Source organism: Rhinichthys klamathensis, unplaced genomic scaffold (genome assembly GCF_029890125.1).
Source record: "Rhinichthys klamathensis goyatoka isolate OS25496 unplaced genomic scaffold, OSU_Roscu_1.1 h1tg000845l_1, whole genome shotgun sequence".
NCBI lineage: Eukaryota > Metazoa > Chordata > Actinopteri > Cypriniformes > Leuciscidae > Rhinichthys > Rhinichthys klamathensis.
In genome coordinates, this window is record NW_026607219.1 from 47,270 (window position 1) to 73,362 (window position 26,093).

General features: G+C 38.5%; 1 protein-coding gene and 2 long non-coding RNA genes across 3 annotated transcripts; 2 read left to right on the plus strand and 1 right to left on the minus strand.

Moving 5' to 3' along the window:
* The first annotated feature begins 1,695 nt into the window (after nucleotides 1-1,695).
* On the plus strand, nucleotides 1,696-14,966 carry LOC130078256 (uncharacterized). The gene is made up of 3 exons (XR_008805908.1): nucleotides 1,696-1,917; nucleotides 12,657-12,711; nucleotides 14,301-14,966. It is a non-coding gene; the product is annotated as an uncharacterized LOC130078256 (long non-coding RNA).
* LOC130078255 (uncharacterized) lies at nucleotides 12,841-17,522 on the minus strand. The gene is made up of 3 exons (XR_008805907.1): nucleotides 17,319-17,522; nucleotides 13,542-13,717; nucleotides 12,841-13,133 (listed from the first exon to the last, which is right to left on the minus strand). It is a non-coding gene; the product is annotated as an uncharacterized LOC130078255 (long non-coding RNA).
* Nucleotides 17,523-19,014: 1,492 nt separating this feature from the next.
* spryd7a (SPRY domain containing 7a) lies at nucleotides 19,015-24,810 on the plus strand. Its single transcript, XM_056243790.1, has 5 exons — nucleotides 19,015-19,253; nucleotides 19,655-19,771; nucleotides 19,871-20,037; nucleotides 21,616-21,718; nucleotides 24,550-24,810. Exons 1-5 carry the CDS (start codon nucleotides 19,148-19,150, stop codon nucleotides 24,645-24,647), a joined length of 591 nt encoding a protein of 196 aa, XP_056099765.1. The 5' UTR covers nucleotides 19,015-19,147; the 3' UTR covers nucleotides 24,648-24,810.
* Nucleotides 24,811-26,093: the final 1,283 nt, after the last annotated feature.

The following is a 26,093-nucleotide window of genomic DNA, read 5'->3' on the forward strand; positions in this document are numbered from 1 at the left end:
GGGATCCTCGATCCTGTTGTAAGGCAAATGCAAATGCAGTCAGTTTTATGTCAGCTTCTTTGGTTCTCCTCAATAAGTTTTCTAGCGGTCGCATCAATTAAATTATTGTTGTCTTTAGGTCTTTACCACCAAAAATATTGTCAAAAGTATAATCTGCATAAAGGAACACGTTTGGTCCTTGGTTTCGCCCAGATGGACATTTGCGTCCATATCGAGACAGCTCACTAAAAAGTTGGCCAATGCATAATTTATCAGAGAACAATCTTTATTAAATGAAAGACATTTAATTGTTGCACTCCAGTATGAACTGCACACTTCATTTCGAAGTGCGTGTGTTATTGTTTTCAAATAGCCTATACAGCTAGCTTAAAAACTGTGAAATTACCTTGCGGCGTAAATTACACCTCATTATTGTAATATATAGGCCTATACAAATAAATAGTTGTTAAACATAATAGGTTATAAATACCCGAACTTTCTTTCACGTTTCTAACTGTAGTTTTCTAACACGATGGACACCTTAAAAGTTGTTCTCTGGGGTTAAAAAAAGAGTTCAGTCGCTGTTCAGTTGCAGATTTATGTTTATGAGCTTACTTCTTGAGTTGTAACATTTATTAAAAAGATCCGGTGGCGCATAAGTTTTGGGCCAAGGTCAACTCAGCTAAACTCAACAGGCCTTGCACTGTCACGGCTGATGGCCCCTCCTTAAATATGTTTAAAATCACTCTTAAAAAATAATTAAAGCTGACAAAATATAGGCTATTTGTTAAATATATTTGATCCATCAGCAACATGCTTTGTTTAAGTATCAACAACTCCTCACAATGAAACTGTCACGAGGACATTTGTCTCTGCGCAATAGCCTTTGAAATCCGCAAACACGGATTTCAAATAGCTAATCTGAATTAAATCATGAAGATGGCTTTGTTGGGTTTAATTACATATATACAGTAATTTGTCGAGTATCTACCGGACTCTTTATTGGTCGCGGAGCGAAGAAGAAAAGCGACAAGCAAACTCCGTGATGCAACTCTGTTGTAACTGGAGCAATGGTCCGGTTGGTTCAGTTGGACACACATGCATCACTACATAAAGTAATTAAATTTACAGCAAATACTGTATACATGCATGTATATATTGAAACTATCTTTGAATAGCCTATCTTTGTGAATACACCATGACAAGATCAAGGCGTTCCACCAGAACTTTGTCACCTACAACTGGATGGTCCCCGTGCACTGACAGCCTACTGATTAGCCATATATATATTTTTTAAACTGCAAAGGCATGGTAAAAAAAGATTTACGTTACCAAAACATGAATACATATATTGTAAAAAGATGTATATGCACATAAACACACATAACAAAGATATTCTCTATCACTGTTATTCGAGCTTTGTCATCGCAGCGCTTTGATGAAGACTTGCCTGGCACTTCGCGCTTCCGACCCCGGCGCGCGCATATCTTGCCCCGTATGAGTTGAGCTGTACAGTGAGTGGGGACACGTGATCTCATCTGATCCCGTCGATTTTGTTATAGGGTGGAGGGTCTGGGTTTTGTGTACATAAGGTCGTGTGCTGCTCGCTTATTTCTCTCTCTCTCTCTCTCTCTCTCTCTCTCTCTCTCTCTCTCTCTCTCTCTCTCTCTCTCTCTCTCTCTCTCTCTCTCTCTCTCTTACTCCAAGTGCCACCGCTCCGCCTCCTCTTTTCGCAACATTGACGCAATGTATAAATGCTGGAACAAAAGGACAACTTCCTTGAAGCTTGGCGTAATTGCAATAATAGAGATAGAGAAGGGCTTCAGTGACAGAGTGATGGGAGTCCGGCGTTCTACCGGAATATCTTTACCGCGGCTTCTTTGACTCGACGTACACGTTAAAATGGAATTGCACTTTCCAGGTTATTCCAAGCCTGAAGTAAGTATCACAAACAAGCCTTTTCTTTTCCATATCCAATCTCTCCAGCCCCGCTCGCGCTGCCCTGCTTCATAAGAGGAAATACGACGGACCGAAGCTTTGTTGTTGAGTTGCCATTCACAGTGTGTTTTCTCTCGTGTTGGCTGTGCGATTTAAATGTTTGAGGACGAAAGTTGCCGTGTTGTTTACGATTCATTATCGGGCTTATCTAAAATTCATGTATGTAAGCGGAGGTAGTAAGCAACCAAAGCGCGGGACGCATAGTTATTATTAGGTCTGAAAAGAAAGGCGCTAGTTTTTTGAATGAATGTTTATTTGTGTTTCGCGAAGGGTTTCAACAAAAGGCGTTGGATGCGCTCTCGTTGGGGGGTGAGGGAGGGGGGTTGAAGTAACTCGCTAATGTCAATGACACTTTCCACGATTAATTTCGCGGAATCGCAATGGTTGAATAGCATATCAAAAGAGCGATTGGAGCGCGTAGCCTATGCATACATCATCGAACACAAAAAGCTGTAGTGAAAGCCAAGCTGTGAAGTGCCGGGTTATTATATGCAACTGCATACCGCTTCCATTCCGCCGCTCCAAAATTATACGAGGATGTGTTGTGTGTCTCAAAACCAATATATTCTCACATGTTGCTCATTCGTACAGCTGAGCATGAACATGCGCGCTTTATTTCAGCGGCCAAACGATGCCTGTGCTGTTGGTGTAATGCCGATCCGATACTTTGCGAACAAAGGACCGGGGGAGAATTTCGTGAGGTGGAGGACGACAGTAGAAGAACGGGTAGACTGTTTACAATAATAACAGGATAGCCGTGACGTCGAGTGATAGACAGCGCTCTCAGCCAGAGAAAAAACTTCTGAGGCATCAACAACATTCTAAATTTGGACAGGGGTTACATCATCGAAGTTAAAGCTGCTGGGGGGGCGGGACTTCCGGCTGGATTTGAGTTCGTACCGCTGAAGTGGCTGCTCTTTCTGTCGCGTCTTTGTATGTATCGGTGTCTTCACAATCGCCTCCCTTTCACTGCCACAAGCAGAGTAATGGTTCAAATTTAGTCCAGTTGCTCTGCTGACGAGTGTACAAAAATGTTTCGAGATGCTTGTTAATGGCTTATAATAATGTCGTGTATGTATTGTGTGGACCAAACTCACCACATTCAAATGATCAAAACGTCACCGCAGCCTTTAAGCTAACTTAAAAGAAGTAATGAACTCATATACACGACTTCAGCAGGTTTTTTTTTGCATTAATCTGTGCATTATCTCTGTCAAAACGTTTAGTTTTGTGCCGGTACTCTTCATAAAACCCCATAATGATAGATAGTGGCATGCATAGACAGGGTTGATGAAATACCATGTAATGACTTGCTACAAAGTTAAGACAGTTCACTAATACAAAACTAAAAAAATCTATGAATGAAAATCAATCTTATGTCATACGACATTAAATAGACATGATAAACAAAATGTTAAATTTACTGGAATTGTGTTGCTAGTGCACACAACTATGGTAGGCTATACAAAGAGCATGCATTTATATTTTACGACTAATACGAAATTTTCCAAATATAATGCCAAAAACAAAAATTAAGATAAAGTGTGTATGTGCAGAATGAATTGTTTGTTCTGTTAACAGGTTGCGAGGAATATGCTTTCTATATTGTATAAAGTCTTTAATTACAGAGTTTTTTTGTATTGTATTGTAAAGCCATGTGATCAGAGACCATTCAATTTGGTAAGAAATCTTCCAGTTCGGGTCTCTAATAAATGAAGTTAAACCAAACAAACCAGCATGAGTCAGTGGCTGTGTCTTGTTAGGCCGGCCCACTTAACAGGGGTCAAAGGTTGCTGTTGTATTCTCAGACTTGACTTGCAGGCATCTATTGACTTTTGATGGATGTTGTTACTTAAGTGTGTAGTCTCTGGCCTCTGTAAAAAGGGGGGGGGGCTCTGTCCCCTCACATGCTCCCACCCCCTCCCTCATACTAAAGAGATCACAGGGGTGCAGCTGCTTCAGACAGCTTTGGGGTGGGGTGGGGGTCTGAGACCCTTCAATGAGAGAACAAAACCCTTTCATAAACACACACACTCAAGTTCACCCCTTACAACTGCCCCTATTTTCACACCCCTAAAAAAAAATGTTTGACAAGTGGAGGGTGCAGGAGTGCACTGGGTGCACAGCAGACGTACTTAAACACTGCTAATTACCGAAATGTTAGGATCATGAATAAACCGAAAGGCAAGTTTTCTTGCCTTTTTGTATTTTAGGCTACTGCATCAGCTTTATTTGGGATTAATTTCTTAACAGTCAGAGATTATCCAAATATTACACATGAATGAATAACCCACTAGGTCAATGATTTTATGTAGAGACTGTATAAATCAGATATTGCATACAAAAAAATAAAACAAACTCCACAAAATGTCTACTTTCAGTGATACAACAATTGTAGTGGGCCCTATAGCCTACTATGCTGACTCAGCAAATTTTCAACAAGGTTATTTATTCTTTTACACTGATATCCTCTTCCACTTGTAACATTAATTGCCATCAAACTGAAAAAGAAATCTATTCTAATTCTAATCTGCAATACTGTATATATTCCTGTTAAAGGCAATACAGATATATGCTCCTCACACCAAAAGATAACTCACAGAATGAGTTCATCAAATAAAAATTCTGCATCTTTTCATTGAAAGTAAGTATAGAATGTAATTTGCAGCCATGTATTGTGTGTCTATTTCAAGAGTTGTTAGGGGTGAAATGTGAAGGCAGAGGGTTTAATTTGTTTCAGTTTCAAACAATGAATAGAGGGTGTGTTAAACTTCAGTAGCAATCTCTTTTTGTCAAAATGTATACTTGCGTTATGAGAAAATTCACAATATGAAACCAGACCCATGACAGGAGTCCTGAATTCAGAAATGAGTCAATAGTGAACTAGCTATATAAAATGTGCGGTGAGACAGGGCCTTAACTTCCAAAAGCATTTGCTGTATTTGGCTGTAATCCATGCTGTAGTAGCTCAACGTCTTTTAATATAGCTAATTAAACAGCCCTGTAATATTTATATACAATCTATGTAACATTAACAAAGTTGAGGTCCATGATAAACTTGATTTTTGGCACCTATTATTTAAAAAGTGGATTATTAATATATGTTCAAGCTATAAAACAAGCCTTTGTGAAACTTTGAGGGGAAAATGATCAGTAGTAGACATTTTTTGGCAGCACGATGCCATGGGGATAGGCTAATGTAGATTCAGTCTGCTTATTTGAGACTTGAATTTTAGTTCACACAAGCTACAAGAAATGGGGTAACTTTTGTGATCTCCAACTACAGAGTATCTGTGTGTGCGTAAGAGGGCAGCATTAAGATTTGGGTGTTCAAGTGTGTCACAAAGCAGTTGCTGAGGAAAAACCAGGTCATATCTCCCTCTCTTTCTGAGTAGAATGGATATTTTACAACACCACTGAGACTGAACTATCAGTTTGCATAGGGCGTATACAGAAGAACACCTTACATAAGTTTCTCTATATAGGGAGCTGGCAGGGAAGTACTGGATGAAATAGCTTAAATGACATGCATTATAGCCAAGGGCTACTTTTTTATTTTTCGAGGCTTCTGATGTTCTTATCTGTAAAGATTTGGGTGCTTCCCCTCAACTGGCAGAGGCACACGGGGTTTCTATCCTCTAAATGCATACACGTCTTTTATCGTGCAGTTACAGAGAATAGCTACAAGATTGTTGTCGTTGACGGGGGATGATTTCTTCCAGTAAAATCTCTCTATCTCCCACCTTCAAAACCGCTCTCCAAGTCCATGTTCCCGGCATGCACATGCGAGCTGGGGGCGGCTCTTACCGATTTGAATGAGGAGAGTCACTTTCGGCGCCATTTTCGAGTGAGCGGCGATAACATCAACACTGAGCGCGCGCATAGAGAGGCAGCGCGCGACGATTCGTCTTAAAATTCAAGACTTGTTATCTGAATGTAGGAAAACAGCACTATCGGACCAAGTTTAGAGAGCTAAATCGCCTGCGATCTGATGCCGACGATCACTGGAGTGACCAATAACCGATTGTGAAGGAGCCGAAGGAGAAAAAGGGGGGCTATCTTTCAGCTGCGTATATGGAAAACCTGCGATTTTTAAAAAATAATACATAAAAATAACGCTGGATGCGGGGAAAAATATAGAAAAATTCTGGAAAATACCAGAGGGTCTTGGGATTGGGATTCAGCGCGGTGGTGATGAAGATTGTGTCATTTTGGTGTTTTTTCATGACGCTTTTTGAGCGGGAGTAACGGACGAGCTGCTGCTTGCGCAGATACACACTGTTCAGTCCGAGTCTGATGATGATGCATCAGACCCTCAACTCAGATTATAGACAAGAGACATCAGCCATCTGAGCCGGTAAGATGTTTAAAACGGTTTATTCACCGAGCTTGCCATAAAAAGACTTTGATTATAAATTCGTTTTTTTTATTTATAGAATTGTTGTGAAACTATCCCGATGCATGTTGTTTTAGGGGGGGAATACTTTGCGCCATTTTATACGTCAAGACACGAAAGCCCGTGTTGATTAATACAAAAAAAAGTTACTCGTGAGTTTTTTTTATCGTGACCAGACGCTGTCATAATGTAACGCTCGATTGAGACGTCGCAATGGAATTAATGTTACATCTAGACTTAATGGACAACTATGGTATGTGACTTTTATTAAAAAAAATACACGACTTATGATGTAGAGTCTCGTGCTGACTTGCGTTACTACGTGGATATTATAAAACGTCAAGTGTCGTTGTGGGTAATAGGGTATTTTGGCGTTTTGTGTGCATCTGGTTAAGGAGCTAGGAGAGCAAAGGACGCGATTTGTCTGCAAGAGAAAGAGATTCTTGGTTTTTAGCTTTTTTTCCTCTTTTTTTTTAATGAAATGTGAATTAGAGTTCAGCAGTGTGGTTGCAAGCACGGCAATTTCACCTTATGTAAGTTGGTAGAATTACGCACGGCTTTAGCTTATAATTATTATTACCCACGTTTATTCTTTCCTAACCTACAACAGAAATCTGCATTGCTATGTTTATTGTCAGTTTTCAGTAGCACCACTTTTATAAAAAATATATATATTTTTCAACTTCTCTAATGAGTGCCAGGGTATTTATTTCCAGTTTGAAACAATAAGTAACTTTTTTTTTGCAGTTTTTTTTTACTGAACTGGATGGAAAAGGAAGCATTGAACTACTGTGGGGGTGGAATTGAAAATGCAGGCCTGTTGAGAAAAAGCCTATGTCAGTTGCAGAATTGCTGAGGTGTGTGTTCCTCTCCTCACATTCATTTTGTGTGTGTGTGTGTGTATTGGGTGTCTCTTGGAGGGTGTGCCGCACCTGGAGATTCAAATGAGCCAAAATTATCTGACTTTCTTCACGCGTGGTTTATAATATTGGTAATTTTTTGATACAGTCATGCCATATAGGCAAACAAGCCATTAAACTGTACTTTATACAAGAGATAATTGTTTTGAATATATATTTTTTTAAGTCAACCAGACTAAAAAAGCTTGCCATTATTTTTCCAGCAGCTATTGACTTTGTCAAAAATGTTATTATGAGCAAGACTTTTTGTTTTGTCTGACTTTAATACAGTGTAAGTTGTCCATGTCCACCCACTGTAACAATATTTTTGAGGCCAAGTTTGACTTTACTCAGAGTCAGAATTGATATTTCTTCTGTTATTGACTGTTTTACATTGTGTCAGAGTGACAATATAGTTGACTTGAATAACTTTTTCTTCACTCACTGCATTGTATTGCTGTTCATATGAATTATTGAAAGACATTAATATTTCTGATAGTTTTAAGGAGAAACATTGATCACTTAAGCAATTATATATATATATATATATTTGTTGAGCTTGACCAGTAGCGTTAGCAGTAGTGTTTTTATTGCAAAAAAAAAAAAAAACAACCCATGGTTTAATGGAGGCCTAGTCATTGCATGTTGCAGTGCAATAGCTCGGTCACCAATGTTGTTGTTTTTTGCCAAAAAAGAGGAATTCTTTATATATGTCAATATCTACTTTAGTTATATAACCATATGATTACTGTACAATACTTCATAATTATAGTATGTTTCTGTAGTGGATTTATTGTAAAATTGGTAATAGTTAATTATTAAAGTTTGCTACTTAGGCTACCTATTCAACACACACTGTACACACATTCACATGAAACTTAAATTCATTAAAACATGAACCCAAAATAAGACAATTAAGTATACATTTTTTATAACAAGTGACAGTAAAATCTTTATTTTGTAATATGGCTTCCAGTGAACTAGATAAAGAATATGAGGAATGTATAAAACAGATATTGTCATGGCGGCATGTCTCAGTTACTGCTTGTCCAGCCACAACAACAACAACTATTCTTTCACGACTGAATACTGCGCCTGTATGAACCCTCCCAGTCTCTTCATTCACGGCCCATACAAACAAATAAATACAACCAATTATTTATAAATGCAAACAAACAAAACAATAACTTACATTTGAGTACATTTTCCACAGATATTTGAATGTCACTCTAGTAACATGTTAGTGTGAGGATTGAAAATCCTTTTGCCCCCTCTTTGTGTGTGTTTATTATTTCATGTCAGTGTGCAATTGTGGTCATGAGGTGATCCCTCAGTGGTCTATTGTGAACGAGCAGAGGCTGGACATTATGACGATGACCCACTTAGACCACTTTACATTGAGTTTGTCTTCAGTTTAGGACTAAAGGTTACAGCATTATACAGGGCTTGCATTTCTTTGATATCAGCCAGCCTGTTATAGACTCGAGATGTTGGGGTATGTGTGTTAAACTACCTTGGATAATGACGTTATAGGTCAAGTTATAGGTGTTTGACATTAGATAATAAAGTATACAATAATTAGAGGGGATTTAAAAAAACAATAATCTCTTTAGCACCTTTAAATCCTGTTTTTGATTCGAATTTTGCATTTGCTAGTAGAAAAATTCCTCAAGGCCAAAGATTGTATTTGATATTATTAGTCAGGCCTGTAAGTCATTTTTATTAAGGGCAGGCTATGTATTATTAACAGTGTTATATTTTGTTAAACGCTTATCTGTCCCTTCAAGGTCCACTTGCAGTATTTTCACCCAGTTGCAACAAATTTAGTCACAAAGTAGAAATTCTCCAAATTTTGCCGTGATAAACTTTGATCTTAGTGGGCGTTAGCTTGTTCCCTCTTGTGTCTCTGTGACCGTGACATATTAGTCACAACCATGATAGTTCATTTTGACTTGTACTAGTTCATTATGATGTGTCTTTCTCACAATTATTACAGGATTGTAGACTTATAACCTTTTGGCCCAAGTCCAAATGGAAATCCTCATGTGTATTTGGAGGTAGCAGTGTGGCACATACAGCTAGACCAGTGATGGTCCCTGTGATTTGCCCAAAGTGTTTAATGCCTTTTTTGCCTTATATTAATGGTTATGTAATATTGCATTTGACTCAGACCCATCCCACACCATATTGAAAACTAGTAGGTGCAGGGCATGTGAGTTGTCTTCATGCTTTTTCTATAATTTTTATTTGTTTCTTTTAATTTGGATGCCTTGAAAATGGAACAGCTTTGTCCAATGGCCTCAACTAAAATGGAGGTAAATATTTCCCCCAGTTAGCCATATTACAATAGGTTATGCCCATAGCATTTAGTATACTGTATGATATTTTTTATGCTATTTAAATTCATTTGAGGCATCATCACCGGTTATGTTACTCGTGTTGATTATAATAGTTTTCACATTGTGTAATCCTTTGGTTTTTAAGTGATGTATTATTTATTTCAAAGCGAGATCATGTTTTCATTTTTTTTTTGTAGCAGCAGTATTATCATGTCGATAATATAACCTATTTTTTTTATATCGATGTCCCTTTGCTCTGAATATGCCTGTAAACATTGTATAGTGACTCTTTGAAGTACTGTAAATGCAATAGCAGAACTGGTCCCAAAATGAGTTTGAGGTTTCAGTTGTGTGTCACACACACTCTTTGTGTTGTTAGCTTATTTCAATGTGCCCACAAAGTTATCGAAGGGCCTCTAAGATTCAAAGAAGTTGGTTGATGTAGTTACTTTCAAGTACCGGTAGTAGCTTGAAGGCAAAACAAGACGAGTCACTTGGCTGTTTTATTATCAAGAAGCCTGAATGTTGGGGCGTTTGCTTTTGATTTCATAGCTTCACTTGCTGGTAAACCGATGGGTATGAAAAAAAGCTTTTCGGGCCTAACTCAGGCCTCAGTTTGTGTGTTTGTTTGCTCAGCGAGATCAGAGGCAGAGGACTCTCGATTCTTGGTGGGTGTGTATAGTGTGTGTCCTTTTGTAAACGATCATTTAGATGCGAAACACAGAAATGAAAATCTTGATCTGAGTGTCAATTACAAAGCTATCTGCTAAGAGGAACACAGCGCCAGCCGAGCTCTCTGATGCCAAACAGCCAGAGCTCTTCATTGTAAGCTCTTCTTAGTACTACATGTGCTGCCAGGCCTGCTCCTATCTGACGTTACCAGGGCAAATGCACTTGTTATGGGGACTGGCTCTGTATACCACCATTTAAAGGGCTTGATGTATTTTATTTTGCTAAATTCATGCTATGAGATGACTTGCATATTGCTTTTGTGCTGTAATCTTTCATGTACAAATGCAATATAACAATCTAAAGCTGTACTGCACGTCTAAGCACACTTTGTAAAGAAGAAAATTAAAAATTTGTTTTAAAAAATGTCATCTTTAGTGCCAATTAAGAGTCAGACATTCAGCGCCTTTAAGACTGACCAAATAATAAATTAGTAACATCTTATGAATTGTAAATTGTGCAAGAAAAAATGTGTAGTTTAGTTAATATTGTATATTGGTTGTATATTCAAGCGTCCTGTTCTTTATTTTGAAATATAGTGACACAAGTACAATTATTTACACTATTTTGAATACATTTTCTTGAAATATTGTATTTTGTAGTATATTGAGCATAGATGCTTTCAGGAGTACACTCAGTGCACATGCACAAAGATGAAAACTAAATGTCAGATTGTTTTCTTCTATCCCATTGGGCAGATCTTGTGTGTAGAAGTGTGCTTTCACACACACACACACACACTTATGTGCTGCTTTGCCCCCTTTGCCTGTTACTCTTGTAAAAGCAAATGAAATTATGGGAGCAGCTTCCCCTTTCTGTGGTAGGAAGTGAATGTTTCTCTGCTAACTTCTGGCATACGAAGTTACAGGGAACAACGCATCTAGCTGCAGCCTCGTAAAAATACACTAATCAGACTAACCCCTTCACGTCACCGGGGTATGTCCTTTTGGTTATCAAATAAATGATTTTGTTTCTTGGTTGAGTATGCTTTATTTTGTTTAATCTAGGTACACATGTTCATTGTAATGTAACGGTCAATATAAATTACTTGAATGTATAAATTAACTTTATTCGGATGGGCTTCTAGGTTTTATTACCCTACATATTCAGTCACTGTGAGACAGTTAATATTGAGACAATTTCATGAAAACCATCATTGAGCTTTAGACCTTTATGAATGTGCTATTGGTATAGTTCTTCTCATTAGTAAGTTACAGTTTTAAACAAAATAATGAATTTATAATTATTTGTTAGTGTAAAATAATTTTTGCTCCCACTTTATATTAAGTGGCTTTAAGTACTATACGTACTTGCATCGGAAAATAAGTACAATGTACTTATTGTGTTGATGTTGTATTGTAAAACACTTTTGCTGCTATTGAGGAGTGATACGGGTAAGGTTAGGGACAGGTGTGGTGGTGTGGGTCGGTTTAAGGGTGAGTTAAGGTGTAAGGGAAGGGTCAACTGTGTAATTACATGCTGGTATTTTTCAAACATAAGTACAATGTAAAAACATGTATGTACACAATAAGTCCATTGTATCAAATTATTAATTTCAATGTAAGTACATTACTTAAAGCCACTTAATATAAAGTGGGACCTCATTTTTAGTTGTTGATGTTTCTCTCAGTAATTAGGCCGAAATGATGATGTGTGTTTTTTTGTTTCATTGCTTGAACATCTGTGTGCTTTCAAGATATCCTGTAAAAGTTTGCTAGTTTTTCAAAAAGTGTGCCAGTATTAGAACAAGGTTTACATTTATATTTTTTGTGTGCATTATTAAAACTTACTTTGTGACATTTGTCCTTTAGTTTAGATATCCTTTGTATTTCTAAAGGAGACGCATGTTGTTACACACACACACACACACACACACACACACACTATATATATATATATATATATATATATATATATATATATATGTGTGTGTGTGTGTGTTTATATATAATTAAACCACAGATTTTGTGCTTCATAGCCTTGGTGGTGTTCCGATGTTATTTGTTGGGGATGGTAGAAATAACACACACACACACACACACACACACACACACACAGAGAGAGAGAGAGAGAGAGAGAGTCACAAACCATGACACGTAAGAATTTTTCTTCAAACTAGATTATGCTGCATTCATTTAAATATTTTGTATTTTAAATATGTATATAAGCACATAATTACACCAGTCCAGTAAAATAATACACTGCATGCTATACAGATGGTACACTTTTGTATTTTTTACCTGAAATTATATTTTAAGAAACATAAGAGCCAAAATTTGTGCTTCATAAATATCCCTTTATTTTTGTTTTCTCCAGGAAAGGAATGTAGAGCACACGGCATGACAGTGAGCTGTGACAAAGTCAAGTAAATGTAAGTACACCACTGACTGAAGTTTTAACTATATTATTGGGTGTAAAAATACAGTGTAAGGAACAGGCGGATTTCTGATATGCATAAAAGAAAATGTATGGAAAAACTCATTTTTCTATATCCTCATGGATTGTCTAACAAAGAAAAAGCAACAATAAAGTGAAAGGCATAGAGACAGAGCAAACAACACAAGTAAATATTATTATGTGGGAGGTTACAGGCTTTGTCAGGGAATGCTTTTACCCCCCCCCCCCCCCCCCATCCCATGAAAAATCCATGGGGCTCTTTTCATAACCTGTAATTTTAGCCTTATAGACAGCAGATGCTCCATTGTCCTCTTGCTTGTTACACCAAAAGTTTTTTGTCAGTATTGGCTCACCTGGTACAAAAGCACATGAGCGTATACTGAATGGAACAGAAACCTTGGGGGGTTTACAAAAACAGAACATGATAAATATTGCAAGTTAGTCATGCCTGAAATTACTGTTATTATTAGTCCAGTTATTTTGCACTTTGCACACAAGACATGTCAATTATTTCTTACACTCATCGCATAAGAGTCATGTCAAATATAGTTTGACAAAACAACAGAATGAAACCTTGTTGTTCAGCTTACTCATAAAATGCATGTCTTGACTGATTGGAATTACATCTATGAATATACATGCAAATCTTAAATTGAATATGAAAATAATTGTAGAAAAAAAAATACAACTCAATTAGACAGCTTCAGTAAATTGCTTTCTTGTATGAATACACTCAGTTTATATGTTTTAACAGTCACTAAAGGTTTGGATACAGTACACTTTTTAATCATGGTGCACACTTACCTGGCAATTGTGATTTTACCAGTGAGAGGCAGGCAGGTTGTGTAAGAATGGTGTGAATATCATGTTTTTCTCAGAACAGGTACCGTATTATCACATCTGATCAAGATTATGCAAATAGATTTTGTGCTGGGTACTTCTCCAGAAATATCCACTCATCACCATAGAAAAGAAATGTGCTGTTAAAAAAAGAAGAAAGTTAAAAAATATATACTTATATTGAGCAGGAATGTTACATTTATATAACATTTGTGAAAATAAAAGTTGTATATCTTCTAAAACAGATGCTCATTTAATTTGTGCATTTGTCAAACTCAAAGCTTTTCATGATCTAACACTTTTAAACCTGGAAAACAATGCATTTGACCTTGAAATTAGACAGCTGCATATTTTTAGGTTTCCATTTAAAACAAAAACAAAATAAATATCTTTACTTAACCCCTAAAACGTTTTAAAATATATTACACTTGTACACTTTTTCCATACATGATCTTCTCAATGACCAATTATGTCATGCTGCATGTGGATTGCAAAAAAACAAACGTGAGAAATAACAGCCCACATACTATATAAGCCGAGGAAGTCTCACGTTTTAATCAAAATCGCAGCTTGTCATTTTAAATTCCTATCTTTGATTTTAGATTATAATGTTCTGAGCAAGCATGAATTTTTGTCAATATCATTTTGACATGATTTAATTACAAAATGTAGCCATATTGACACTTATGACTCGGTGTATTTTTGTTGGTCCTGTGTTTTCAGATTGCGAAACGAGGGCCGTGTATGTGCGGCTGTGTGGGCGCGCCTCGCGTGAGTGCGTGAGCGCGCGCTCTGTGCGGGGCCTGTCGGTACTGTAGCAGCACAGAATGGTTTGTGAGTTATAACGGGGGTGCAGGCCGTACTGTGCTGCGGCAAGAACAACAGGACAGACGCACACAAACGGGTGAAAAGGACAGAAGGAAGGTGAAGTAGGCAAGAACAGCAGCAGCAGCAGCAATACCACGTGTGCCAATAAGTCTCCTGAACTTGGCCGTGTGACTGACTGGCTGCCTGGCTGTAGCAGCACGTAAATATTGGAGTCAAAGCACTAGCGAATCCTCCAGTATTGACCGTGCTGCTGGAGTTAGGCGGGCCGTTTACCGTCTGTGCTTCGGGATCCCTCTTCTCGTCAGGAAAGCGCAAGAAGACCAACGACTGACTAATAACATGCTGTCCAAATGCCGGTGTTTTTATTCTTTTAATCGTTTTAATGCATTTATTCTCTTGAGAAGTGATGACATGAAATTTTATGAAGCTGTATAATTGTTCGTGTAATTTTTTAATTGGTCAGATGCTTCTGTAAAAGTGATTTGAGCTCGTTGATAATGTATGTAAATGGGAAAATGCAATGAGAGGAAAATACAATTAAAAGCATTAAAATCACAACAATTGCATCAAACCAGATTAATTGCAGAGCCGCGCTGTGCGCAAATTGTGCAGTTTTTCAAAACTGTATTAAATCTACAGCATTTCTCAACACATTTTAACAAACAATACATAGACTGTATTAATAAGTTACCGATGACTGTTTTGGACGAAGCACATTGCTGAAGACAGTTATAAAAAAAGTGTAGTATAGTGTTAACATCATCACGTCAGTAAATCTACCTTCCATCTTTTCCACATTTTCAATAACGCAGCATCGCCATCTTCTGGGAACTTTAAATGGCTTGAGGTTTTCGGGTCGCCCTTATTTCTTTTGAGTTAAGATTTAGAGAAGTTAGATCATCCTCCTTTAGCACTTTTCGCTGGGTTTTATTCTCGTGCTTCTTTCCCTCTGTAAGGGTCGTTAACGTAGCCTATGTTTACACTCCCTCTCCGTTAAAACGCTTGGTTTTCTCCTCAGGCGACATTGAGGAAACATCCTTCAAATCGTGTCCACCATCAGGCCACGATTAAAAAAGGTTACGTTCACCCGGACCAATTGCACAAAAATCGGTCAAATAAGCAAATGAAAGATGGCAATGCGTTGTAAGAAATGCTTGTCCATGTAAAACTTGTGAGGGCACTTCGACTCGAAACACAAAGTTGACCTATAGTTGCCTTAAGGGATACGACTGGACAAATACCGCAGAGACGCGCCTGCCCTGAATAAAATTTTGCCCAAATCAATTAACTTTATTTAGAAGTGAGTTAAGAACACTGTTAACGCTAATATCTGGCCACATTACACTCGCTTGTTTAAATGTAACGTTACCTGAACCTGGCAGCTCCGCTATCTATCTTCAGCATGGGCTTTTTGAGTTGTTCAGTACAGATACATTTCTTAAGAAACATTGATTACCGGTATGTTGGACGACGAAGCGCAGGGTCCACACATTTTTGACGATGAGTTATTCCTGCTTAATAATAATAATAATAATAAAACGAACATGACAATAAATGTGTTAACCCCAGCATCAAAGTAGGCTAACACACAAAAAGACCATTTCTCTATCGATGAGCAACTGGCCATCAACTAATTTAAAATCGTCTGTGGCGTCCTAGGCTAGCACTGAATATTTGGTTGAGACTTTAGTGAATATAACGTATAAAGTTTAAACAGACCTTATACTAGTAGCCTATCTACTTGTACTGCACGTATCATTGTATCATTACAAAAACTGCTCTAAAACAGCTGTACTGATTGGCCTTAATGGTTATGTGTATTAAAGTCGCACAATAAAGATAATCACTACTAATTTAGTTCGTAAAAATGAATGGAATTTGCCTGAACAGGGTTCCAGCTAAAAAAAAGATAAGTTACTTGTGTGAAAGCTGCAGCCTAAACATCACTGATAAACACATTAAAACAAATCTATAAAAGCATTTCATTCTCATTGTGATTGGTCACTTATGGTTATATAACCGCATTTTTTAATACCGAGAAACTTTGGTTTGGTGTCACGTGATGCTTTCAACATCATCTGAAATGGATTCGTTAGTCGAGAGTTAAAACGAGATGCCCTTATTTGACACATTACGTGTACGTCAATTTATATTGTACATCGGATTACATAAAAGCAGGTACGAGTGAAATCAATGAAATTGTCGAATATAATACAACACAGACATTATATGTGAACCGATAAAAAAGGAGAGAGAAAAAATAGGGCAGAAACCACGTCACTTTCTTCTGCTTTTACGTCACTCCCTTCTCATGTCACTGAGGTTATTTCTTCCCTAGGCTGAACTAGAGCTTGAATACTGTACTTTAGAATACGCACTGAACAATTTCTGAAGCGGAAATTCATAGTGCACCAAAAAGGGCTGCTTTTTCTGAATAAGCTATTCTTGGCAGGTAAGGCGAGATCCTCCCCGGTTATTTCCACAGAAATCTCATTTGGAGTGTCACAGCTGAGCAACGCGCAGGTTTATGGGGAAATCTGATTGGGCAGTTCTGAAAATAACGGGTTTGTTGTCATTCAAAAAAGCAAAGGCACGCTGATAAGTGCGCTCATGTTCAGCATATCATTGCTGTTTCTAACGTTAACTAGTTTATGCAAAAAGCATCAGACCTCATAATATTACCTCATATATGTCATCACCTGCACCTCAAATTCACAACATGTAGATTTCGGTAAAGTTATTAGAAGTCTATATACCCACTACAAAAGTTATAAATTAAAATGTTCTCTCGTATTACAAGATGGTATTTATTTATGAATTATAAAAATAGCGTAAGCTAAATCAGAAATCATTATTTAAAAAAAAAAAAAAAAAAAAAGGTCGACCATGATAAAAATATTGTGACTACTTTACCTTTTTTGGTCCATTTACCTCGACATCTGCTTACTAGTCACCCCAAAGGAAAAGACCGTGATGTTAGTCACAATAATTAGTTTCTACATTAATGCAATAATCCCATGAAAAGTAGGGATGTTGGGTAAAACAGTTCCACCGCATAACTGCGAACACATCACGCGCTCTTTTATTGGATAGAAACCGCGCGCGCCAGTTACCAGGGTACTCTGCAAACGCAATCATGGCGCTTGTTGCTGTGCAGATTTCAACACTAGCAACTTCAACAACAACAAGCAAAAGTTAATATATACGTTAGTATTACACAAGTACCAAGCAATTTTTATTCAAAATGTTTAATCAAACCAGTCTTTGATGTGAGAGCAAATTATAGGCTATATGAACACAAGTAATTTTCGTTTTTGAAAGAAGTTGGTCAGATATAGATACCCCCTTACTTTCGAGCGGTAAGGTTGTTGCTATGCAAAACTTCACAGCTGTAACTGAGAGCAGGTTAAAAGCTTTTAAGGTCACATCGATCCCGATCCTTCATATTTGCGCGCTCCCTCTGTCTCGCACATTCTGCGTGCTCGCGCACACACATATCCAGACTTGCACACATGCAATAAAGTAAAAGTAGAAACAGTAGCAGTGTTGACTTAACAGATGTACGATAATTATCGTATGTGTACTATAATGTTTGACCTCTGTACGATCAATAATGAAAAAATCCCATAATGTACGATAATTTCAGAATTGTCTGACACTTCAAATGATGGTCGTTGTAATCATACTCATTGATCTAGCTGTGGATTCTACGTCTACCGTGAGAAGAACGTGAACGCTTGTCTTCCATCTCATCCGACGTTATGTCTTCTCGGCCAATCATCGTGGATAATGACTCTCTCATGAGCACAAGTTAATGTTATTTTTGTATATTGTATAGAAATTTGATATCAACATGTTATCTCTATGTTTTGCAAGAAGTAGGCCTAAGTAAAAACAAGCTCGTTCCTGCCACTGTGCTTATAGGTCAGTTTTTTTCCAAGCTGAGGTCGATTTTAGCAATAAAGTAATTTCCTGGTCGTGTCAAAAAGTTGTTGGTCTATAAATAGCTGTATTCTGTACGTTTGCCTCGTGTACGATCATTTTCTTCCAAATACGATCATTTTGAGCTTACTTGGACATTTCCAATCTGGCAACACTGAACAGTAGTCTGTATCAAACTTCATTCATATTACCTGTATGGTAGCTGCCCAATTACAGCAAACATGTTGTCTCCCAAAGAAAACAATGTCTTTGGATTTAGATTTTCCTATAAAGGTATATTTAATCCAGAAATAAAAACGCTGTCATCATTTAGGCCTACTCACTCTCATTCCCAACTCATTTGACTTTCTTTCACTCAAAAGTAAATCACAGTTTTGGCTCTTTTTCATAGTATCAATCAAAATTATACCATAAAAGTGAATCGTGCCTGAGGCGTGTCAGCCCATAACATTCTGCCTAACAACTCGATTTGTGTTCCACGTGGAAGAAAGAAAGTCAGTGAGTTATATTAATGATAACAGGATTTTTTGGCCGAGTTTTATCTCCTCAATAGTTGGCCCGTCGGTTGGTCACTAGAGGTCGCCGTTGAGCTATCCTGGAAATCTTTTATTTTTTTAAGTATTACCGGTGGAGTCTTTCCACGCGTCATATCCAGTCTATGGTAATATCCTGTTAGCTTAGCATCAAGGGAGAATAAAATGACCTCCTTTGATTTATAGCACAAATAACCCCGTAAAACAATTCAATAGAGCATAACCACATTATTTAACTAAAGGTATTGTTGCGAGAGAAATACCATTATGGCGGCTTTATTTTCGTGCTGTTCTGGCTGTTGCGGAGACAATAACAGTGGCCACGTAACACTGAAGGAAATGCCTACGGTTCAGCTGGACACTCATCACATGGGTAAGTGATGCGATCTGACTTTTCAGACACATAATATTGACGGAAAAGAGTTCGAGTCTTACAGAATGAGGCACAAGGCTGTCCTTCAGAAAGTGCCGGTCTCCATACATTAAACTAAAGTGTTGCGATCATTTCAGTGCTGTCAGACTCGATTGATAACTGTATGATCTTGACTTTGGCATCTGTAATAACAAATATGCGTGTAGATAATTCACTGGGAATTTCATGGTATTTTTCACTACCATGAAAAATAATAAATCACCAGTAGTAGTAGTAGAATTAAACAAAATCTATAGCGTGAAAAAGGATGAAGAAGAACACATGAATTAACGGTAGTAATAATTTTTGTACTCTGTCATGCAATTACTTAAGTCTCAGTAATTATTTTCATGATATTTCAGGCACTGATGTTGTCATTGTAAAGAGTGGAAGACGTATTTGTGGAACTGGTGGGTGCATTGCAAACGCCCCTCTCCATCAAAACAAAAGCTACTTTGAATTCAAGATTCAGTCCACAGGTAAGATGTGTGCAAGCATTTACTGTATGTTAGACTAATCGATTGTCAATAGTTCCTCTTAGTCATTAGGTGTGACTGCAGTGAACTTTGGCCTTGCAGGTGTGTGGGGATTAGGAGTGGCAACTAAGAAAGCAAATCTAAACCAGATCCCTATGGGTAGAGACCCACACAGCCTTGTGCTCAGGCAAGATGGCACCGTGTACCACAACAACGAAGAAAAGAACCGATTACCTGCTAACAGCTTACCGCAGGAAGGAGATATTGTGGTGAGGATCAGTGGCAATAATGTTAATGTCAAATTAATATGGGATTTGTTATTGGTAAATAAATCTATTTGTGTGTGCTTCCATTCTGGACTGAATTTGGGATTTGCTGCTTATAATAATAACAAGGGTTCTTAAAGGGTTTGTTCACTCAAAAATGGAAATGATCCCATTATTTACTCACCCTCAAGCCATCCTAGGGCCCCGTCCACACTACTGCGTTTTCGTTTAAAAACGGAGACCTTTTGCTACGTTTGCACCTCCCGTCCACACTAAAACGGCAAAAACGGAGACCCAAAACGGAGAAGTTTAGAAACGCTGCCGATCCGTTTTTCGTTTTGAAACTCCGGAGGGCGTTTTTAGTGTAGACGGGTCAAGACGGAGGACTTTAGAAAAGCTGACGTAGTAGAGGCTCACGCTCGGCTCTATGATTGGGTGTCATCAGTCATGGCGTATATCTTTGCTAGCAGCTGTTGTACAAGTAAATTCTGCATTTTACAACGCTATAACTGCCTACATGCGCCGGAGTCAAGCTATTATTCGAGCGATCTGTGACAATTCCCGTGTGCAGCGGCGGCGTTGACCGTACATGGAGCGTCGGTTTGGGGTTAACCCAGAGCATGGTGGGATAATTTTATCAATGAAGTTGTGTTTACACCGGCACGCGCATGCCCAGTGTTGGTGAATGGTCACGTGATCCGCGTTTTCAGTCGTTTTAATGTGGACGGAGATCAATTCTAATACGCAGCTAAAACGCTGGTGTGGACGGAGATCGTATTCGATTTAATTCTCCGTTTCTAAACTAAAACGCAGTAGTGTGGATGGGGCCTAGGTGTATATGACTTTCTTCTTTCAGCCAAACACAGTCAGAGTTAGCTGTATAATGCAAGTGAATGGTGGCATAGATTTTGAAGCCCAAAAAAGTGCATCAGTCCATCATAAAAGTAATCCATACTGCTCCAATGGTTGATGCGGTTTTGTAAGAAAAATATACATTTTTATAACTTTATAAACTCTCTGGCTTCCGTTGATGGCCGTACGGCTCTGGTTCCGGCAGAAGAGTGACCTCTGACCCGACGGATGACGTAGGAATAGCGTAAGCTTAGGTGAGAGTAGACGCCTCTCGTGGTTCAAAAGAATAGGGCTGGGCAACAAACTCAAGATCCTCCGACAGTTCTCTTTAAAAATGATCGTTTTAGACTTCTGATTAGTCACCGATGTTTTGTCTCGCTCTATCCTCTGCGCTTCCACGTTCTTCAATTGATACGTCATGCGTCGGGTCAGAGGTCATTAGACTTGCGTACGGCCGTTACCGAACAGCAACATTCATAAATGCTTTATTTATTTGTGAAGATTATCATGATAAAACAAAATGTGTATGAATCATAAACATCAGTTGGTGTCAGAGCATATTTTCAGCAGTAATCCAAAAGCCAATAGAAAAATCCTATTGGGGAACCAGGGTGATGCCAACTTCCTGCTTGAAAGCAAAGGCATGTTAATGATGCACAATTCCTGTGCTGATTGTTCATTTTGTGTGTAATAACTTTATGCATCTAATTTGTTTGTGTGCGAATGTAGGGTGTTACGTATGACCATGTGGAGCTGAATTTGTACCTAAACGGAAAGAATATGAACTGTCCGGCATCTGGCATCAGAGGAACCGTTTATCCTGTAGTTTATGGTGAGTATTATATAAAATTGATTAATAACTATTACTAAACGCTAACATCTTTGTTTGGTTGTAAGTGTAGTTTTGAGAGAAGACTTGTTCTGTTACTCAAGTAACACAATTACAGGATTGCCTTGATTTTTATTCTGTTACCCTGGAGTTTGTGATGAGTTGCACAGAAATGTCAATCATGAATTGTTTTAAATTAATGTTCTTTGATGCACAATATTTATATCTCTTTTCTACTCTGCTATGAATATGTATTTTAAACTTTAAAGACGACCTTGCAACATTGTCTGAATTGGTAAAGTTCTGCGAAATCTATGGTTGCAGCTTTTTTTAAAAGTAAATTTTAGGAAAAAATTATTTTGTGTATACACTCACCTAAAGGATTATTAGGAACACCTGTTCAATTTCTCATTAATGCAATTATCAAATCAACCAATCACATGGCAGTTGCTTCAATGCATTTAGGGGTGTGGTCCTGGTCAAGACAATCTCCTGAACTCCAAACTGAATGTCAGAATGGGAAAGAAAGGTGATTTAAGCAATTTTGAGCGTGGCATGGTTGTTGGTGCCAGACGGGCCGGTCTGAGTATTTCACAATCTGCTCAGTTACTGGGATTTTCATGCACAACCATTTCTAGGGTTTACAAAGAATGGTGTGAAAAGGGAAAAATATCCAGTATGCGGCAGTCCTGTGGGTGAACATGCCTTGTTGGTGCTAGAGGTCAGAGGAGAATGGGCCGACTGATTCAAGCTGATAGAAGAGCAACTTTGACTGAAATAACCACTCGTTACAACCGAGGTATGCAGCAAAGCATTTGTGAAGCCACAACAGGCACAACCTTGAGGCGGATGGGATACAACAGCAGAAGACCCCACCGGGTACCACTCATCTCCACTACAAACAGGAAAAAGAGGCTACAATTTGCAAGAGCTCACCAAAATTGGACAGTTGAAGACTGGAAAAATGTTGCCTGGTCTTATGAGTCTCGATTTCTGTTGAGACATTCAGATGGTAGAGTCAGAATTTGGCGTAAACAGAATGAGAACATGGATCCATCATGCCTTGTTACCACTGTGCAGGCTGGTGGTGGTGTAATGGTGTGGGGGATGTTTTCTTGGCACACTTTAGGCCCCTTAGCGCCAATTGGGCATTGTTTAAATGCCACGGCCTACCTGAGCATTGTTTCTGACCATGCCCATCCCTTTATGGCAGGGGTGGGGAACGTTGATCCTACAGGGCCATTGTCCTGCAGAGTTTAGCTCCAACCCTAATTAAACACACCTGAAGCTAATCAAGGTCTTCAGGATTGCTCAAGTTACAGGCAGGCAGTGATGTATGTCTCGAGACCGGTCTTGGTCTCGAGACCGGTCTCGAGACCACTTTTACGTGGTCTCGGTCTTGTCACGGCCTTGACGGTCTTTGGTCTCGGTCTTGTCTTGGTCTCGGACCTCTCGGTCTTGTCTAGGTCTCGCTGTCTCAGACCGACATAGTGGTCAGGGGATTGAGCAATACAATACTACAATATCCACGACGATATCCGCAATGTATTGAAGCGCGCGTCCGAGTGAAGACAGTGCGGTGCGCGCGAGCCACGCGAGAAAACACTGTATCCGCGCCACTGATCGCAGCGGCAGCGAGCACTTTGATCACTTGATTTAAAAAAACACATATCATGTACAGTTTTTGATATATTAATATTTAGTAAAACACATCAGTGACATGATGGGTTTTACCTTCATTCAGGAGATTTTGGGTAACTGCACAACTGACAGATGACTTTGAGCGAACCGCCAACGGTGTGTGTGTGTGTGTGTGTGTGTGTGTGTGTGTGTGTGTAACCATAGCGACAAAAACGACCAACTTTCGGATCCTGCACTTAAGCCTATAATTTCGTTTTTAAAAATATAATTATGTATTTAAAAGTTGCAGAATGGATTCATTTGGAGACTTCGAAATCAGCAGAGATAGGCAGGCAAATGCAAAACAACATTTGACAAGTTATTGCTTAGCTTCAACACTAATGTTTTTTTCCCCTCCGGTCTCGACTCGGTCTCGGTCTTAGTCTCGACTTGGTCTTGGTCTCGACTTGGTCTGTCTTGGTCTTGGTCTTGGTCTTGTCTTGGTCTCGATACCATCTGGTCTTGGTAGTGTCTTGGTCTCGGTTTAGGCGGTCTCGACTACAAGTCTACAGGCAGGTGAGTGTTTTTTTCAGGGTTGGAGCTAAACTCTGCAGGACAATGGCCCTCCAGGATCAACGTTCCCCACCCCTGCTTTATGGCCACCATGTACCCATCCTCTGATGGCTACTTCCAGCAGGATAATGCACCATGTCACAAAGCTCGAATCATTTCAAATTGGTTTCTTGAACATGACAATGAGTTCACTGTACTAAAATGGACCCCACAGTCACCAGATCTCAACCCAATAGAGCATCTTTGGGATGTGGTGGAACGGGAGCTTCGTGCCCTGGATGTGCATCCCACAAATCTCCATCAACTGCAAGATGCTATCCTATCAATATGGGCCAACATTTCTAAAGAATGCTTTCAGCACCTTGTTGAATCAATGCCACGTAGAATTAAGGCACTTCTGAAGGCGAAAGGGGGTCAAACACAGTATTAGTATGGTGTTCCTAATAATCCTTAAGGTGAGTGTATACATTGAAACAGTTGAGTTTGTTTATATGAAGAGTTCAAATAGACAACAATTTTTTTTCACCAATTTCAGCCTTTTGGTATTTTTTGTTCATTCTTCGGCAATGCAATATTGTTAAGTATATGTTTTTGTTTAATAACACATCTAAACATGTATGCCTTTGTCTTGTTCCTCACAGTGGATGATAGTGCAATATTGGATTGTCAGTTTAGTGACTTCTACCATACTCCTCCACAAGGCTACCAGAAGATTCTTTTTGAACAACAGATCTTCTAAAGTTCATGACATATTGTATATAAACTAAAGATATGTACTCCACAGCCGGGATCTGAAGTGCTATGGTTATGAATAATTTCTAAATATTGTGTGGCTCAATTGAAATAATGTCATCTGTGATTTTGACTTGTGTAAATCTGGCCACTTTCAAGTCATCCTATGTTTTTAAAGGAACACGCCGACTTTTTGGGACTTTAGCTTATTCACCGTATCCCCCAGAGTTAGATAAGTCCATACATACCTTTTTCATCTCCGTGCGTGCTGTAACTCTGTCTGACACACCCACCGCTAGCCTAGCTTAGCACAAAGACTGGATGTAAATGCCTCCAGCTAGCATACTAATCCCAATAAGTGACAAAATAACGCAAACATTTTCCTATTTACATGTTGTGATTTGTATAGTCACAGAGTGTTTCGTCAGATAGTTACAGCACGCAAGGAGATGAAAAAGGTATGTATGGACTTATCTAACTCAGGGGGATACGGTAAATAAGCTAAAGTCCCAAAAGTCGGCGTGTTCCTTTAAGATGAACTCAGTGAGTGATATCATCTGTGCACACGTTTAATTTGCACTTTGTCAAACACTGTACATTTCCTGATGTATTAAGTGTGCACGAATTACAGATGACAATCAAAGCTTTATACTTTCTACATTTCAAGAGAACAAAGTGGTGCTGACTCAAGATGCTGATACTGACTCAAAATACGGTCAAAAGCTCCTTTCATTGTTTTTATTTGATTTCATATTGTCTGATGTTTGATCTGCAGCCCACATAACATATACATAATGATTTTGATTGGTTCAAGCTCTACAAAAAATATATATTTAGAATTTCAAATTTCATATTTTTACCTAGTCTCAAATGATATCTGATTGTCTGTGTTCCTTAATTGTGGTTTGTTGTAATTAATTACAAAATTGTCTTAAACTAATGAATATTGAATGTGATGGGTTTTTTTGTACGTTCTAATCTGACAGGTCTTATTTGTGTCTTGTGTCTTTGTATTTAGTAATAAATGTTTTACTTTTGTCACCTGACTGTGCATATAGACGTTTTCTGTTGTATATACCTTAATTTAAGACATAAATGTTCCTGTTTATTATCAAAATGCAAATTTCTACTGAACGACCAATCATCTCACTGGCTTGTCTAGCGTACTGTACTGCGCGGTGACGCATCTTTACATACGTTCTTGGCGCGATGCTTCCAGGATGCTTCATGGCAGCTGTGTGAACTTGCTCAATCTACGCACACTGACGCAAATCTACTGTATGGGTCCAATAAAACACATCCCCTTAACTCCAATACTGTTTCACTTTCAAATCAAAGCACACTTCACCCTGAACCCCTTAATGAAGTAGGGTAAAACGCTAGTCTGTATTCACAAGACATATTTGTCCAAAAAAGTCCCCCAGTAGTGATGGGAGGTCCGACTCATTTCCGC